General features: G+C 43.9%; 1 protein-coding gene across 1 annotated transcript in view; it reads right to left on the bottom strand.

Annotated features, from left to right (window-relative positions):
* The window catches only part of Slc23a2 (solute carrier family 23 member 2), a 108,101-nt gene that overhangs the window by 15,496 nt on the left and 73,783 nt on the right, over positions 1–18,822 (bottom strand). The window contains exons 6-10 of the mRNA XM_090352036.1: positions 10,803–10,891; positions 9,788–9,858; positions 7,120–7,301; positions 4,480–4,600; positions 3,878–4,034 (exon numbers count right to left, since the gene is read on the bottom strand). Coding sequence (XP_090208162.1) covers positions 3,878–4,034; positions 4,480–4,600; positions 7,120–7,301; positions 9,788–9,858; positions 10,803–10,891 — 620 coding nt within the window. The remainder of the gene's footprint in view (positions 1–3,877; positions 4,035–4,479; positions 4,601–7,119; positions 7,302–9,787; positions 9,859–10,802; positions 10,892–18,822) is intronic.

Genomic DNA, 18,822 nt, shown 5'->3' with positions numbered 1-18,822 from the left:
GATGCTGGTGGCTATAATCCTTGCTATTTGGTAGACTAAGCTCTGAAAATTGTAGTTCAAAGCCAGCCTGGGCAGAAAGTCCGTGAGATTCTTTATCTCCAGTTGACCACAGAAAGCTGGAATTGGAGCCAGGGCTCAAGTGGTAAAATGACAAGTTTTAATCATAAAAGCTCAGGGCCAAGGCTGGGTGCTGGTAGCTCTTGCCTGTAATCCTAGCTACTTAGGAGGCTGAGATCAGAGAATCATGGTTCAAAGCCAGCTCAGGCAGGAAAAGTCCATGAGAAGCTTATCTCCAATTATCTACCAAAAAAACTGCAAGTGGAGCTGTGGCTCAAAATGGTAGTGCAAGCTTTGAGCAAAAGTGCTCAGGGACATTGCCCAGGCCCTGAGTTCAAGCCTTGCAACCACTGCCCGTTACCCCTCAAAAAAAAAAAAAAAAAAAAAAAAAAAAAAAAAAAAAGCTCAGAAACAGAGCACACAGGCCCATAGTTGAAGCCACAGAATCAGACAGAAAAAAATTTTGTTTTCTATTTTGAAACAAAAAGTCCCATCATTAATAGGATATATTTTTCTTTAAAAGTGTATCTATCACTTGCTGTTAATATGAATAGTCTCCCTTCTTCTCTAAACCACTAGGTACAATATACCCACTGAAGATAAAGCAGTGAGGGAGAGAGACGGATGAACAGTCTCTCAGGCAGAAATAAATCCTGTAGTTTGGGGTGCAAGGTACTCCAAGAGAACCAGGAACAACAGAGAGACAGGGCAGTTCCAGTTCAACTGAAGGCAAGCCAGGTATTAGGGAGGCAATTAGTACCCTACTTGGGCAAGAGGCAGGAAGAGAGGTGGAGTGTCCCTGGAAGGATGAGGAAGGGGTACACTACAGGAACAGCTGATGTTCAGCAGAGGGGGATGTGTAGGGCATGGAAGCGACCTGGAGAGGTTTTGACTTTTGTGTGGGAGGAAGGATGGGCTTGGATATTAGAGTATGTCAAGACCACTAGGTCAGGGATACAAGGTGCAGCTCCCAAGCAGTTGTGAAATAGGCTTGCCAGCACCTCCTTTCAGGGTTGGTTCAAAGCCTTCTTAACCAAGTCACATCTGAGGTTTTTTTTTTTTATTTTTTGGGGGGGGGCGGCAATCATGGGCCTTGAACTCTGGGTCTGGGTACAGTCTCTAAGCAACTTTTGCTCAAGATCAGTGCTCTACCACTTGAGCTACAGCAACACATGCAGCTGTTTCTGTGATTAACTGGAGGTTAGAGTCTCACAGGCTCTCCTGCCTAGGTTGGCTCTGAACCAAGATCCTCAGATCTCAGTCTCCTTAGTAGCTAAGATTACAGGCATGAGCCACCAGCACCTGGCATCATTTGGGCACTTTCTAAATGATCCTTAATACTGTTTCTATATCAATGTGGTCGTGTTTTTTTTTTTTTAGGGGATTCCTATTTTATTCTGCCATTTACAAGTTGAACTTCTCTAATCTGAAAAGCTCCAAAATCTAATGTTTTGTGTGTGTGTGTGTGTGTGTGTGTGTGTGTGTGTGTGTGTGTGTTTGTGCCAGTCCTGAGCTTGGGCTCAGGGCCTGAGCACTGTCCTTTGGTATTCTATCACTTAAGCTACAGTACCACTTTTGGCTTTTTTTTTCTATGTATGTGGTATCAAGGAATCAAACATGGGTCTTCATGCATGCTAGGCAAGCACTCTACCTCTAGGCCAAACTCCAGGTCCCCAAATCTGTTTCAAAATTCCGAACCTGACCTCAAGTAATTAGTTAAATGCAGGGGCACTAAAATACCACACAAATGTTATCCAGGCTGTGGTATAAGGTGCCAAATAAATACAATTGTACTTTGACTTGGGTTCTATCTCAAATATATTTCAGTATATAATATTTTTTCCCCAAAATCTGAAATCCAGCTGGGTGTTGTGGCTCATACCTATACTCCTAGCTACTCAGGAGGCTGAGATCTGAGGATCATTGTTTGAAGCCAGCCAGGGCAGTAACATCCATCATGAGACTCTTATCTCCAATTAAACACTAAAAAAGCTGGAAATGGAGCTATGCTCAAGTGGTACAGTGCTAGCCTTGAGCAAAAAACCTCAGGGATAGTGTCCAGGGCAAAAAAACAAAAACAAAAACAAAAAAAACACAAATCCAAAACACTACTGTTCCAATCATTCTGGAAAAGGGATCTACCAGTACTATTTTCAGAAAGTGTTTTAAAATTCTTAATCTTGTCACCCTTAGGATTTTCTTTTTACCTGAGATCCTTAACTCTGATTTCTAAAATAATTTATGCTAATACTCTAAATTCATGATCTTAGTTTTTAATACCCTCATATACACACACATATAACTATCTTGATGATTCCCAGCCTTGCCTTAACGCTAGCATATTTCACTTCTTTAACTAAAATCTCCTTGTTTCAACAAAACGTTTTCAAATTTCTTCCTCGACACTCTTCTCACGTTGGATCAGACAGAAATGTGTATATTGTCCTACCAGTCAATTCTTTCAAAGGCTGAGGATCTCTGGTCCCAACATGAAAAACTTGCCTCCGAATTAATCGGAATCACTGGATAGCCGCCCCCCCCCCCCCCCCGATTCCAGGTCTCTAGAGATTGCACCAGACCCAGAGGATCTCTGGCACCTCACCAGCTCTCAGCCTCGAAGGAGTAACCTGAAGAAGTGCCCTGTACTCCATCATCACAGTAACACTACTCAACCTGTCACACCTGGGGAAGCGGCGGTCCTGCAACAGGAACGCCTGCCCTACCTCATGCTCCTACTGGCCCCCGGCCTGGGAAGCTGTCTGTACAGGCAGAGGCTACCTGCATGTGCTGGGGCTGCAGCATCCCACCTGTCATCCCCCACTGTCTCCTGACTGCCTTAACAAGGATTATAGGTATGTTTATGAACTATGTACATTCTTTTGTGGAAACTAGATAGGTATGTATAAATATATACTTAGCCCTCATGTGATCTGATGAGAATGTTATGTTAGAAAGACTAGACTTTAAAGCTTTTGTGAATGTATCAAGAACAGAAGGAGGAATGCCAACATTGTCATTATTCAACATGCTTAAGCAGTCATCCTTGACCTAACTTCAATTATTCTTGGCTTCTCTTGCTTTCTCCCTTTGTTTTTTTATAAAATACAAAAGTAAGACTAAATAAATTGTCTTAGTCTGATTAAGCACAGGCTTTGATTCTCATAAAAACCCAAAATGGTATAAACAGTACAATCACCGAGCAGGCAACACCAAGCAGGCAACAACCACTAGGCTCATGAAGCTGACTGAGGGTGGGGCCTAGAAAACACTACACGTGACTCCAGGTGACACTTCAGCAGGAGATCATATGCTCTGCCCATGAGTCACCCAACACTCAAACGAAAACTTAAGATCCATCTTCCGGTGCTTGTGGGTATTGGTTTACTTCTGCAGCTGTGACCAAATTAAAACGATTATGGCCACCCATTAAAAGATTATATAAATCCCGTCAAGTGTGAGCAGTTTGCTTGCTAATCTCCAGGCCTCTCCTATTCAAGCTTTGTGATCTAGGCAGCTCATTTTGGAACCAAGCAGTTTCATCCTTGCCCCCTCAAATCCTGGCCACTAAAGGCCAAACTTGCCAAGGATTTAGAACCTCACAGAGGTAGAGAGCCAAGCAATTAACCCAAGAAGGAAGCTAGTTAGTGCTCCTGTTTTCCTTTTTTACTGTCTATTTTCCTTTTTTACTGTCTAATCTCTAATCACCAAACTGCCAGACCTTTCGATGTTTTGGAACAAAGAAAATGTTTCATGCTACTTCCAGTCCTTCTAAATCAGAGCATCCTGGGCTCTGGAGCCCTCTAGCCACCAAGATACTTACATGGATATGGAACCTTAAACCAGGGGGCTACCATAAGCACACCATGTCTGGCATCTGTGCGGGCATAGAAGCCATACTTGGTCTTGTCAGGTGGGAAGACATTAGTCACTGTGAAGATGAAGCAGAGTAGCCAGGACACCAGGATGGCCAGGATGATCTGAAGTGGTCAAGGAGAGAAGCTCTGTCAGGCAAAGCTTTTTGCCAGAGCCAGTGACTCTTGGACACACACAACCTCCCCTTCCTGCAGTGTTACATCCCACCCCTATCCCCTGGGAACCCACAGTGTAGGTCACTTACTCTGCAGCCCTACTCTTTGATAAGAACTGCATTAGAAGCAGTTTTATGGAGGGAGGCTCGAGCTGCCCTTTCAGAGTCTGGCTAGGAAAAAAAGAAAGGACCTCATGCTGCACAGGCCACTTAGGGGCTCGGGTTTCAGAGGTGGAACTATGTACAGCTTCTAAATGTTAAAGCCATGATGGCCGAAGTATCCCAATGTCATCCCACAGACACGGGTGCCCCAGTCTGTTCTTCATCTAATACCCTAGGTCTGAAGCAGAGACAACAGCACCATGAAGATTGGGGGGTGGGGGGGTCATACTCACAGGGAACATTTTGAAAAGCTGTAACTTGTATGCGGTCCACCCTTTCTTGGACTTATAAATTGGGAGAGGAAATTTAACATTCCTGGCATACTGAGAAAACAGCAACACTAAGAAAATAGTCCTGGGAAGAAAAGAAGAAATGAAGTTAAAGGTTGTTGCATCTAGGTTTCTGGAAGATTCAAAAGTTTCTACATCAGCATTGACTGTGTGTAGACAATTCATATACCCAAAGAGCCGTTAATCCTTTTGGCTAGAATATGGGCATTTAATTTCTTGGAAATACCATTTGGCAGAAGACGTGGTATAACTCATTGATCTTAATACCTCATTTCTTAATGGTGAAATGAGTATTAATCTTAAATGAGTGTTAAGCTTCTGAGGTTTGTGTATCCCCACATTACCCTAAAGCCTTTCAGTTTATCAATCATCTTCTGTTTTGTTTTGTTTTGTTAGGCAAGCACTTTACCACTAAGCCAAACTCCCGGCCCTTCTGTTTTGTTTTGTTTGTGTCTATCCTGGGGTTTGAACTCAGAGCCTGGATGCTGTCTCTCAGCTTATTTTGCTCAAGTCTGGTGCTGTACAATTTGAGCTACAAATCCTTTCCTGGCTTTTTGGAGGCTAGCTCCCTTTTCTGCCTAAGCTAGCTTTGATCCCATCCTCACAGTTTAGCCTCCAGGATTACAGGCATGGGCCAGGAGCTCATGGTTTGTTATGTTCATTTTTAATCTTGTTTTTCTGATTGTTGGAGATAATTGCTTCATGTACTTTATTTGCCTTAAAGGCTATGAATTCCAACCCAGAGCACTCTAAATGTGGTTAGTGCTGTTACTGTCATTGTTCACGACATTATTTGTAATTGTGAAGTTTCAATTTCCTTTCTAACTAGGAATTTATTTATAACACTATTTTTTAAGCTATATGGGTCAGGTTTATTTTTTTGTTATTTCATGTTTTTGTTATAGGTTTCTGCTTTGTAAATACAGTGCTTCCTCTTTTGGTATTTATTGAATTTCCCTGAAGAAACATTTTTAATGTCAGCTACATGCCCATGCTGGTTGGAGAAAGTTTGACCAACCTTTGATGAAATATCTTTGATATCTTCACATTCTTTAATTTAATGTGTGATGATGTATAGATTACTGTAACCCCCGGATACATAGAAAAACAAGTCAATGACTGTTGTTAGAAAATAATTCTGTAATTATCTAATGACAGATGTTATTATAAGCTTTGTTTTAGAAAGCTTATTGGTCGGGGCCAGGAATGTGGCCTAATGGCAGAGTGCTTGCCTAGCATGCACAAAGCCTGGGGTTCAATTCCTTGGTATCACATATTCAGAAAAAATCCAGAAGTGGTGCTGTGGCTCAAGTGGTACAGCAATATCCTTGGGGGAGGGAGGAATACTGCTCAGAGCTGGGCGCGGTAGGTTACACCTGTAATCCTAGCTACTCAGGAGGCTGAGATCTGAGGATCAAGGTTCAAAGCCAGCCCAGCACAGAAGGACCTGAGACTCTTATCTCCAATTAACCCCTAAAAACCGGGAAGTGGGGCTTGGCTCAAGGGAAGGGAAGGTTCAAGGGTAGCCTTGAGCTGAAGAGCTCAGAAACAGTTCCCAGGCTCAATTCAAGCCCCATAACCCACCAAAAAAAAAGGATAGTGCCCAGTCCAGAGTTCAAGCCCCCAGGACTAGCAAAAAAAAAAAAAAAGAAAGAAAGAAAGAAAAAGAAAAAAGAAAGGGAGTTTACTGGTTGGTCAGTAGACAGGTGCTGGTAGCTCTCATTTTTAATGCCACTCAGATACCTCGCATATCAGGAGTCTGGTATTTGAGGACTGTAGTTTAAAGCCACCCTGGGAAGGGAAGTCCATGAGACCTGTGGTTAGAACACCACAGGTAATGGCAGGCCCAGCCTTGAGGTGAGGGTGGGGGAAGCTTAAAAAAGAAAATAACACCCAGACCCTGAGTTCAAATACCAGTACTGGCACTGGCACAAAGACACACAGACACAAACATTCATCATACATCACACACACGCACGCACGCACACACGCATGTTCTAGTTAAGGCCAGGAATTTGGCCTAATGGTAGAGTGCTTGCCTAGCATGCATGAAGACTGGGGTTCAATTTCTCAGTACCACATACATAGAAAAAAGCTGGATGTGGCTGTAGCTCAAGTGGTAGAGCTCTAGCTTTGAGAAAGCCCAAGAACAGTGCTCAGATTCCAGGACTGCCAAAAAAAAAAAAAAGCCCCAACAAAACAACAAAAAAAGTAGCTTCTCAGTATTTCAGCTCATGTATAGGAGACCTGGCATGAGTTCAGAGCCCAGAGCTGAGGACACCACAGCTGGTATCTCATTAACAAAGCTTTAAACCATCCACTCCACACTACACATGTCACTACTAGACCTGCCTTTAGAATACCTTGACTGTAAGTCCCTTCCCAAGCTCTAGGTCCTTTCCCCACCCCACCCCACCCCCACTCTCTAAAAATCTCCTTCAACTCTTCCCTGGCATGAGTTAAATGAAATGATGTCCTCGGTGTAACTGTCCACAAATGCTGTATAAGGCTATCCCACAATGGCGGTGGGGGTAGGAGGGTGGGCTCACCCCTGTCCCTTCTGGATATTCCCAGGACACTTACAGCATGGCGATGCCCCAGTGCTTCCCTGCTCTCTCTCCAGCTGCTTGGAAACCAGAGAGGCCAATGAGGGCCACAGTGGGTGTGATGGTCAGGGGCCCGATGTATCTCAGCAGAACCCCAGGCAGGCCGAGAAGGCCAATGAGCACTTCTATCAGTGAAGACATGATGATGGCTCCCTGGATCTGAAACAAGAGACGGCGCCAGCGTGAAGGTGAGCTGCTTGGATATCAAAGACTCCAAATGTCATCTGTAGCCCCCAAGTTAGACAGCAAGCCTAAGAGCTGAAAGTCTCCCTTGGGCCCCACAAAGGCTTCCATGGAGGTAACTGAGGCCCAACACTAATGATGCAAGAGAAAGACTGGAATGGGAACTGAATATAAAGGTAGCTTGCCCTTTCCACTGATGAATAAGACAAAGCTTAGAATTCTCCTTTAAGAAATAAGGCCATTTCCTCTTGGTATTGGGGCTCAGTGGTAGAGCACCTATCTAGCAAGCACAAGGCCTGAGTTTAAACCTCGGCATTGCTAAAATTAGAAATATGATATTATGGGCTGGGAGTTTGGCCTAGTGGTAGAGTGCTTGCCTAGCATGCACAAAGACCCGGTTCCATTCCTCGGTACCACATACATAAAAAAAAAAACAAAAACAAAAACGGAAATGGTGCTGAGGCTCAAGTGGTAGAGCTCTAGCCTCGAGAAAGTCCAAGGACAATGCTCAAGCCCTGAGCTCAAGCCCAGGACTGGCAAAAAAAAAAAAGAAAGAAAGAAAAAAAATATGATATTACAAAGCCAAACTAATAGGAATACTTTAGTACAAAGACCTGGTTTTAAAGATTTAGCTCCTGGACACCTTTTTTTTGTTGTTGTTCACAGGGCTTCAACTCAGCACATGAACTCTGTCCTTGAGCTTTTCTTTGCTCAAGGCTAGTACTCTACTACATTTCACACTTTAAGCCATAGCATCACTTGTAACTTCTGGTGATTAATTGGGAGATGAGTTTCATAGACTTTCCTGCCCAGGCTGGCTTTGAACCACAATCCTTCGATAGATCTCAGCCTGGAAACCTTTTTTTTTTTTTTAATTTTTGTTTTATTTTTTCACTTGATTATGGGGCTTGATCTTAGTGTCTAGGTGTTGTCCCTGAACCTCTTTATGCTCAAGACTAGCACTCTAACACTTAATTGATAACTATACTTCTGGTTTTTGAGTGGTTAATTGGAAGTAAGAGTTTCACAGGGACTCTTCTACCTGGGCTCTCTTGAATCACTATGCTCAGATCTCAGCCTCCTGAGTAGCTAGGATTATATGCATGAGCCACTGGCATCCAGCTTCTGGAAATCATTTAGAAGTGTCACTGACATAGATTCTCAACAGCCTGGCACAATGGCTCACACCTCTAATCCTAGCTACTTAGAAAGCCATGAAGACTGTGGTTCAAGACCAGCTTAGGCAAGAAGTTTATGAGACCCAATCTCAAACAACAAAACCTGGGTGTGAAGGTGTGTGTCTATCATCCCAGGTGTATAGGGAGCATACATAAATAGAATTGCAACCCCAGGATAAATTCAAGACTCTACTATTACTACTACTAGAGGGAAAATTGGAGAAAAACAAGGGAGGGTTAACAATGTTCGACAAGAAATGTACTTATTACCTTACCTATGAAATTATACATCACCTTGACAATTAATTCTAAAAAATAATAGCATGCCAAGCGTCAATGGTTCACATTTGTAATCCTAGCTAGGCAGGAGTCTAAGATCTGAGGATTATGTTTTGAAGTCAGTCCAGGCAGGGGAAAAAAAAATCGATGACTCTTAGCTCCAATTAATCACTACAAAGCTGGAAGGTGCTAGTGGCTTATGCCTCTAATCCTAACCACTCAGGAGGCTGAGATCTAAGAATTGTAGTTCAAAGCTAGACTGGGCAGGAAAGTCTGAGAGACTGCCACTATAAAACTGGAAGTGTCATTGTGGCTCCAGGGGTAGGGCGGTAGTCCTTAGGTGAAGAGCTCAGGGACAACGCCCAGGCCCAGAATTCAAGCCTCACAACTGACAACAACAACAAAGGAAAAAAAGAAGAAGAGAAGAAAGAAAACTAAAGTGGAGGTGTGGCTCAAAATAGAAGAGCACTAACTTTGAGCAAAAAAGCTTGGGGACAGCTCACAGGTCCTGAATTCAAGCCCCAGGACCAGCACACAAAATAACAACAACATACCAGGAGCTGATAGCCTATAATCCTATCTAGTCAGGAGGCTGAGATCTAAGAATCACAAGCCATTCTTTGTGTCTGGAGACTGCTACCTACTGCCTCTGTTCAAGTATACTTTAGCAAGTATCTTTCTACTAGTTCTTTCAAAAAACGCAAGCAAATGCTATAGCTCTAGGAGCAATTCTTTTGCCTGTCAACAAGCCTCTCAGCTCTTCCAAGCGAGCTGTAAGCCACAAGCTGGTTAGGCTGGGGGTGTGAGTGAACAGGCCTGGGGAGCTATAGAAAGAAAAGAACTCCACAGTTTGGCAGTTCAACTTCTACTGTGAAAATAAACTTTTCAGAAGTTGAAGATGGAAAGAAGGCTGCAGGAAACACAACCCCAATTTCTTTGGCACCACCAATCTTGAAACCCCAGAAACACACAACAGTCAAGAAAAGGACAATGGCTGTCCTTTACCTCACGGATCCGGGGATACCAGCTGTCTTCCGGGGGTAGCAGCTTTGCCGTTTCATTGACAACAGAAGCATCTTGAAAACAAAAACAAAAACCAAGGTTTTCTTGGCGTGATACTGATGTTTCATAGGGCATAGTCATTTTACCCAGAAGATTTCCTCCCTGTCTTAAGGATCTTTTAACCCATCTCTCAAATTCATCCTACACAAAGTAGGATTCATCAATCCTACAAGGTGAACACTCCCCAGCCCTCATTTAACCAAGTGTACTGGCTGAGAGTGCCCCAACATAACAAAGCCTAACTGGCGTGGCGCTACTCATGACCAGCTTCACACAGAAAACCAACCTTTGCAAGCAGCCAACTGAAATGCCTGACAGCAAGGTTGCTGGACTGAGGTTGTAAAAACCAAGATAAAATGAAGGGCCTTTTCCAATTCCCAAAGTAACTCCTAGGAGCAAGGAAGGAAATGAAGGCTGGGAAGTTTGGCTCCTAGAACCTTTTGAGAGGACGACAGTCAGACTTGGATTGTCTCCAATTTTCTATCTGTCCTTAACCTAATCAGGTGCCTGAAGGATCTTTGCGATCACTGAGGAGGGGACTAAAAGTCATTTGCAGAAAACCACAGTAGCCAGATCCTTAAAAAGGAAGATGTCTCAGAGAAAGGATGCTGATGCAGCAAGAGTGATTACTGGTGGGTCCTAAAATCCACTGAAAGAGAGAGGCAGGAAAAATAGCACAAGCATCTTTTTTCCCCCCTATTCTGTTCCCACATTTATCAATTTCATTAGCATGGAGAAATGAGGTCACTTCTGGTCCTTATTTGCTCTAGGATTAGGGATGAATGAGTGGATAGAGATAGAGAAAGACAGACACGATCCACAGATTGGAGCTGTGTTATAGGCTGGTGTACCTACTTCTAGGAGTGAACATTGCTGGGCCGGCATGTCCAGACCTCCCTTTTACAAATCACCTGCATTAAAGGACCCCCATGACATATGTGGAAATAACTGCAATTACCTGTGGTGTTACATTTCCATTTATCTAAAGACAGGATGGCTCGAGCAGGGGCCAAAAATGCAAAAGCACTGGCCTGAAACAGGGGTAACCTAAAAGAAACGAGACCAAAACCATGATCACGGCATCGGGAACTACCGAGGTAGTTCACTATTTGACAGCTTAACAGTCTTTTCTGTAGACACACATGAGTAAACGCAGGCACACCTGGAGGAAAAAAGCCCCGTTTACAAAGATCTCCTACGGCACACAGCCAGGGTTTTCCACCCTCCCCTCTGCAGCTCTGCTCCCAGGCAGTTCCAGGAGGGGATCGGGGGACCCTTGTGGTCATTGTCAGCACCCCAACACCAGCCCTTGACATTGCCACCTCTCCCCTTGGGGGTAGTGTGCACTGCGGGTATTTGGGCTTCCCTCCCTCCTGCTGAGCTTCTGAGTTCCTTACTAAACATCAGTGTGCACCTGCTATGTTTCTTCCCTCCTTTTGCTCTTCCTCCTTTTCCTTTAAAACTCCCGTCATTTCATTTTGGGTATCAAAACCCACCTTGTCATAAATTCTATGAATTAAAGTTATATTAGTGATCTAGATGCGTGGAGGCGAAAGCTATTAGTTACAAAGTGACAGTATGTTAATAAATATTCTGCTTAAAGTGGTATTCTATGGCATTTTTAAAGGGTCCCCAAAGCCAGCAGACTCCCCATTTAATTCCCTACTCACATCTTCACGATATTGTCAGTTAGACTTTAAGTAATTCCTATTGACTTGATGAATAATTTACCTACTCAAAATGATTTTGCCATTCTTACTGGAAATGTACAGCTTCTTTATGACTAGCATCATGAAACTGGCTCCTGCTGTTTGCAGGGCCGGGGAACTGCTGGACACGCAAACCCTTAAATGCTCCAGACAGCCTTGTCAGTGGCCTGGACAGCACGTGAGAAACCCAGCATCCTCCCTTCTGAGTGGTCGGACGTCAAGTTCTTCCCCAGTGAAGCTAGAACTAACTGGGCTGGAAGTAACACTAATCAAAGGACAAAAAGCTGCTTTGCAAAGGCCTGAGCCCAGCACACCTCATTCTGGGCCAGATTAAGAGTCATAACTCCATTGTCACAAATACTCCTCTGTCTGTTTTAAATCATGCAGGGAAGCCAACTGACAGCAGGCAGGATGAACTTTAAGACAGAGCTAAGCCATATGGTACCAACTGGCTGTACTGCTGACCACCACTCACATGGAACATGCCACAACTACAGTATCTGCCAGAAGAGCCTGGAGCCATTAACATGAATTACGTATCTGTCTGACACAAGCACACCTAAAACTAGCTGGGGTCTTGAGGGGTTTCCTGTTGTGTGAAGACATTACTGGTGGCCATCTACAAAGATTAGAATGTGGGTGAAGACACTGTGGGGCTGAGGACAGTTGCTGAGTTAACCTTCAAGAATGACAAGCACTTTGGCCATCCACAATGAGCTATATGAGGACTCGAGGAAGAGAGAAGACAGGTCCAAAATGAGAGCCATATGACAAACCCAGAACCCCCTGGAGAACTGGAAGGTACAAAGAGGTACAGAGTAAAGTTCAGAGGGAAATGTCAAGTGTCCTGTTGTCCTTGTGTTGGCAAGGTGACTGCCTTGATCTAAAAGAATCACTGGGACCTTAAATTGGAAGCTAACTTCAATCTAAATGGATGGCCTGACAGTTTGTGCCATTGGTCTACACAATGACCTTACTTCACTGACTCTCATCTTTTGGCGTAGATCCCATATGACACTTGCCCTCTAATGGCTCCTTCAAACTAATCTGCCCATCCCATCCTTAAGGCTAGGACTCTCACAGGAGGAGCAGGAGGGCCCCTTTTCAAACACCATCTTATTCCCCAGCACTCACAAATACTTAAGGAATTGAAGGGTTGCTTACAAATGCTCTTTGAAAGGAACTGTGTTAGACTAGAAGCAAGGAAGTAAGCCTTCCTAATATACTGGTTTTAACTAAGAATTGGGGAAAGACACTGCTTAATCCAAACAGCACTGAATTGAGAGTGCAGAGTTAACAATAAACCCAGATCACAGTTCCTCCTAAGGTACCATCAGGTTTTACAAGGTTAAAAGGCCAAGCTTGCTTCCTATGGTAAGCACTATGAAGGAACAGAATTAAATCTTACTAGAAGTGAATAAAACAAGAAAAAACACAGCATCCCTGAGAGGACTGAAAGCTGGCTTCCTCTGCCACAACAGCAACAAAATTTGGTACCAAGCCTTTCATTCCAAAACCAACACCAACTTGAATTTGGATCATAGGACAATTTCACAACAATAATTTCTAAGAAATACGACCCAGCTTGACCTTGAGGAGCTATAACTTTGTCATTCAATTAACCACCAGGATTGTGTTCTAAATGCCTTTCAAGAAAAGCAAGCCATAATGTGTCCAAGAAAAGTTCTGCCAGCTGATGACATTTCCTGATTATTGACTATCTGTGAATAGGATCACCTGGTGCTGGGAAGCTGCTGGCACAAACAATCCACCTCATACAAGCTGGCCTCTCTTTAAAAATAAGCTAATTCGGGGCCGGGAGTTTGGCCTAGTGGTTAAAGTGCTTGCCTAGCATGCATGAAGACCCGGGTTCAATTCCTCAGTACCACATATAGAAAAAAGCCGGAAGTGGTGCTGAGGCTCAAGTGGTAGAGCTCTAGCCTTGAGAAAGTCCAAGGACAGTGCTCAGGCCCTGAGCTCAAGCCCAGGACTGGCAAAAAAAAAAAAAAAGCTAATTCACCAGCCCTGGTAATAGTGGCTTCTGCGCTTGTTATCTGAGCTACTCAAGAGGCTGAGATCTGAGGATCATGGATTCAAAACCAGCCTGAGACGGAAAGTCCATGAAACCCTTATCTCCAATTAACCACCAAAAAAACAAAAACAAATAAACAACAAAAAAAAAGTGGAGCTGTGAATAAAAATGGAAGAATGCTGGCCTTGAGTAAAAAGTAGTACCTAAGCCTGTGTTCAAATCCCATGACCAACCAAAAGGGGGGATATCAATTTCATAATGTAATCTAATATTCAGATATATTTATTTTTTAAGTATGTATAGCTTTCCTCCTGACCGAGTCTAACTTTACTTTTTCATGTACTATGTTTGAGGCCACTCTAAGGATTTTTTGGTGAAGACACCACATAGTGTTATGTTTGTTATTGTGTTACATGGGACATCCTTTATGTTCAACATCTAATGAGGTGGAGATATTGAAGACAGCAGATACTGCATTGTTCAAACACAGCTTTTAGCATTTAAAATAAACTGTAGACTATGTAACTATGATTTAAGTACCATGACTTTCCACTGTTCCATCTGTATTATGCTGAAACAGAATCTCACTATGTAGCCCAAGTTGGCCTAGAACTCATGATACTCCTGCTTCAGCCTCCCGAGTGCTAGGATTATAGATATGCACTACTTTGCCTGGCTTTTACATCTATTTTTATTAACTGATACCTTTTTATAAAGAAAAGCTTTCCTTTTAAGTCCTTTTCTCTTTCAAAATTTTAAAATTTACTACCATGCCCATTCTTTAAGTTGCCCCAAAACTCCCCCTGAACAGCCTGTACAAGCTGGTTCCTGCCCCTTTTGACAGGGCCCTCCAGCAAGTTCCTAGCTATATGGAATAAGGTGTGCCAGATTCAACTTGTCTTTTTCTAACGCCAACCCTGGAGCCAACCATCTCACCAGAGATCTTGGGCTTGTTATCATGAAGAATGGTTAGTTAGCAGCCAGTGTGCGTGGTGGCTCACGCCTGTAATCCTAGCTAAGATGTGAGGCTGAGATGTGAGGATCAAAGCCAGCCCGGGCATAAAAGGACCAGAGCCAGAGACTCTTATCTCTAATTAACCTCTAGAAAATGGGAAGTGGGGCTTGGTTCAAGGGTAGAGTGGTAGCCTCGAGCTGAAAAGCTCAGGGACAGCACCCAGGCCCAGAGTTCAAGCTCTATGACCCACACAAAAAAAAGAATGGTTAGAAACCAAAACCTGGGTACTGAGTGGGCTCACACTATAATATCACTGTTTCTAGTTCCTATATACAGTAAATAGAAACATCAGCTTTGGAAAATCAGAGATGAGACCTACAACCCAATCCAATACCACCAGACCCTATGACACCTTTTTCTTTGGGTAATCTTTTAAAATATGAAATATGACATTACCAACTATTCCAGGTCAAAGGTTTCTTAGCATAAAATACATTTTAACTGGTTAAAGATCTAGCCAGGTGCAAAGGGTCAGGAGAGGACTCTAAGGTGCAGTAAGCTTTCAGCTGGTGATTACAGTGGTGGTTGTGCACACACAGGTAGAAACTCACCTGATTATACATGTTAGAAAATGGAAGATTCTACTACCGGTCAACTACCACCAAACAGGACTTCATGCAAAATACATTTACCAGTGTCATCTGCAGGCTGATAAAGAAGATAATATACCCCTTAATACCAGTCAGGCATATTAGTTCCATTTTTTTTAAAGGAGAATAAAAATAGCTTCCCCTCTTACATTTTGGCAACAAGTTTTGTCATTTACTCCTGTTTCAGCTACCTTTGGTAGTCACCTGATTAAAAATGAAGAGTACAGAGGTAAGAAGACAGGGCTATGAGGAAGGAAAAGGATAAGCAACTCAGGGAGGCAGGGTGGGGATGTGGCAGGCAAGCAGGGCCAACAGGCAATAGAGAACAAAATTCAGTATACCCACTTAGAGCAAGAGGACCTGGACAGTTTCCTCACTAGCACATCAGGAGGTGCCTCCCATAACAGGGATTTGAAGAGCAATCTCAGAGAGCCTGGTCTGGAGCAAGCAGCCCAGAAATAGACAACACAAAGGCAAGAAGCTACTCAGGCTTCAAGAGGAGCTGGATCAAATCCCATTTTCTGATGAACCATGACAGATTCAGAGGTCAGTGGGCCCATCCGGCAGCATGCTGACTGTGCAGCCAAGACACACATCCACTTGTACTATCTTTACCAAGGGCCTACTGCAGTGTGGAGCTCCATTCCTTCTGCCTCCTCCCTTCTAGAGAGTTCTCAGGTGAGGGAGGACAGGAACAGCTACTATCTCATTTGATGCTCATTAACACTTGTGTTATTTTACACTGCAGGGGAAATAAGGAACCAGGCCACTTGGCCAAATTCTGGTAAATGATAGAAAGGAGCCCATGCCAATGGAGCCCAAAGCCTTGAATCAGCTGGAGCGGGGACTTCCAAGGTCTATCTCACCGTGGCTTCTCATTTCAATAGACTGCTTAAAAATTTCCCCCTCCCTTTCTCTTTTTGCTGGTCTTGGGCCTTAAACTCCACCTAGATGCTGTCCCTAAGCTAATTTGGCTCAAGGCTAGTGCTCTACCACTTGGGCTACAGCAACACTCACTACATTTTTCCCTTTGATTAATTGGAGATACGGATCTCATCGACTTTCCTGAGAACTCAGCCTCCTGAGTAGCTAGGATTACAGGCGTGAGCCACTGGGACCCAGCTTTAAAATTCTTTTCAGTGGAGTGGGTGGTAAATATTTTATTTGGCGGACAAAAATCTACATCCTGTTATTATATGCCTACTTGGCATGGCAGAACACAAAGGGCTTGACATCACCTGAATGATATAATTTTGGCAAAAAAATAAAGTTCACCTTGAGTCATCCATGCCTTTGGGCCCATCTTATAGTTTACAATAAAGGGGAGTGTGCAACAGATCACTCAGTACTGTGGTTATGTGCAGTCTCATAACAAATTCAGACCCTACAAACACTCCATGAGACAACCAGCCTGTACTCTAAGAGATAATAATGTAGAGAAGAAAACGGAACTTATTATGAAGAGACCAAAGTGAAACAACAAAGAAAAGCATCACATGAGCCTGAATGGATCCTGGCTTGGAGGAATGGGAATAACAGTGATAAAATATATTTTAGGGACAATTGGGAAAATTAAATGCAGACTGCATATTAGAGGTGATGACAAAAGATTCATTTTCTCAGGGTGATAACTGATACTATAGTCATATGGAAGATTCATTTCTAGCTGACTATTTAGAGGTGAGTCATTATGCTATCTGCAACTTCAAGCGGTTCAACACAATAAAGAATAAAAATGTAGCCAGAGCTGGGGGCGGAGCGGTGGCTCATGCCTATAATCCTAGCAACTCAGGAGGCTGAGATCTGAGGTTCACCAGCCTGGGGACTAAAGTCTGTGAGACACTTATCTCCAATTAACCACTGGAAGTGGTGCTATGGCTCAAGGGGTAGGTAGAATGGTAGCCTTGAGCTGAAGAACTCAGGGACAGCACCCAGGGCCAGAGTTCAAGCCCCACGACCACCCCGCCCCTCCTCCCCCCCAAAAAGTGACCAGGTCTAGTGGCTTGGCTAAGTTCCTGCTACTCAGGAGGCTGAGATCAGAAGGATCTAGATTTGAGACTAGCCCAGGCAAAAAGTCCATGTAAGCGATCTTTTCTTGGCTGATAGCTGGGTGGGTACAGTGGTGTGTTGGCCTATCATTTTAGCTATATGGGAAGCTGAGATTGAGAGGACCACTGTTTCAGCCTGCCCTGAGCAAAAGAAACTCTTCCATCCTCACAGAAGAAGGTTCACGTGGTGTGGTGTGTGTCTATCATCTCAGTTATGGTGAGAAGTATAAAGTAAGAAGTATTATAGATGTCAGCCCACAGAAGAAAGTAACACCTGGACGAATATGGTCGATGTAGTTTATTTGCATGTATGAAAACAGAAAAATGGAACATACTGTAATTGTTTTAAGAAGGGGTAGGAAGAGGGAGAAGAGTGACAGTAGGAGGGGGGACAGAGAGAGTGGTGGTGGTGGTAGGGATATAAGGGATATATTGTTTACATGTGTAGAAATGTCTCAAAGAATCTCCCTGTACAATTAATATAGTAAAGGGGAGGTTTGCAGGCATGCCTCAGCAGTAGAGTGCCTAGTAAGCTTTCAACCCTGAGCTGAAACTCCAAGTACTACGGAGGTGGGGTGGGAGCCAGTGGGCAATCTCACTTTGCAATCTCATCAATAAACTCTCCAAACTTAAGTCCCAGCAACAGTCATGATTATAAAGCCCCCAGACTTAAGGCCCAGATAGCATCCTAGACTCAGTGTACATAGTTCATGGACAAGGATCTCACAGGCCCCAAGGAAGGCCAGTCATGAAGACCTCTCCTCCCACCCAGCACCTTCCAACGTCAGAGAGAGCCAGGAATCGGGAGCAGATCAGAGGTGGTCCCAAAGGCAGTCCAGCTCTCCTTGAGTCACACTAGAGGTAAAGGACCCTCCTCCATAAAAAACTGAGTTTTCAGTGCAGAACAGACGGGGGAGGGGGCAACTCTGGGTTAGGAGGACACTAAACAATCTTGTGCCCTAGCCTCCAGGGATTAGAAACGTTTGGTAATTTCCAGAACAGGCCTAAGATGAGCTGAAATTGACAGCATAAGTTAACCAGAACGAGAGCCACTGATATCACCCTCAAGGGAACTTAATAAAAGAAAACAAAAGACACTGAAAGCAAAGACAAGTAAGGGTAAGGCAGGGGTCAGGAGGCAGAGGTTGAGGAAGAGACAGCCAGCCTGAATATTGCCATTGCCAGATTGAGGCTCTGGGAGGCGGGCAACAGAGCCAAAGTCCCACAATTGGGGCCTAAGACCCAACTGTGACAAACTCCACTGCAATAAGGTAACAGGAGGCAAAGAAAAACATCCATGGGGAGACAGGGAAGAGGGGGGGTGTCACTCATGAACTGTATCTCATTTCCGGACCGGAACCCTTGCAGGTAGATCAGCTCAGAGACAGCATGTACCCAGAGGCGCATCTGCACTGTGCCATTTCCGGTTGGCACCCTCAGGTTTAAGTCTACAAAAACACAAATCTGTTTTTGTGCTAGTCCTGGGGCTTAAACTCAGAGCCTTGGATGCTATCACTAAGCTTTTGTGCGTAAGGCTAGCATTCAACCATTTGAGCCACAGCTCTATTTCTGGACTTTTTTTTT

Source organism: Megascapheus bottae, chromosome 18, assembly GCF_031878675.1.
Source record: "Megascapheus bottae isolate mThoBot1 chromosome 18, mThoBot2.hap1, whole genome shotgun sequence".
In the NCBI taxonomy this organism is placed as follows: Eukaryota; Metazoa; Chordata; class Mammalia; order Rodentia; family Geomyidae; genus Megascapheus; species Megascapheus bottae.
This window is presented reverse-complemented; position numbering and strand designations above follow the sequence as displayed.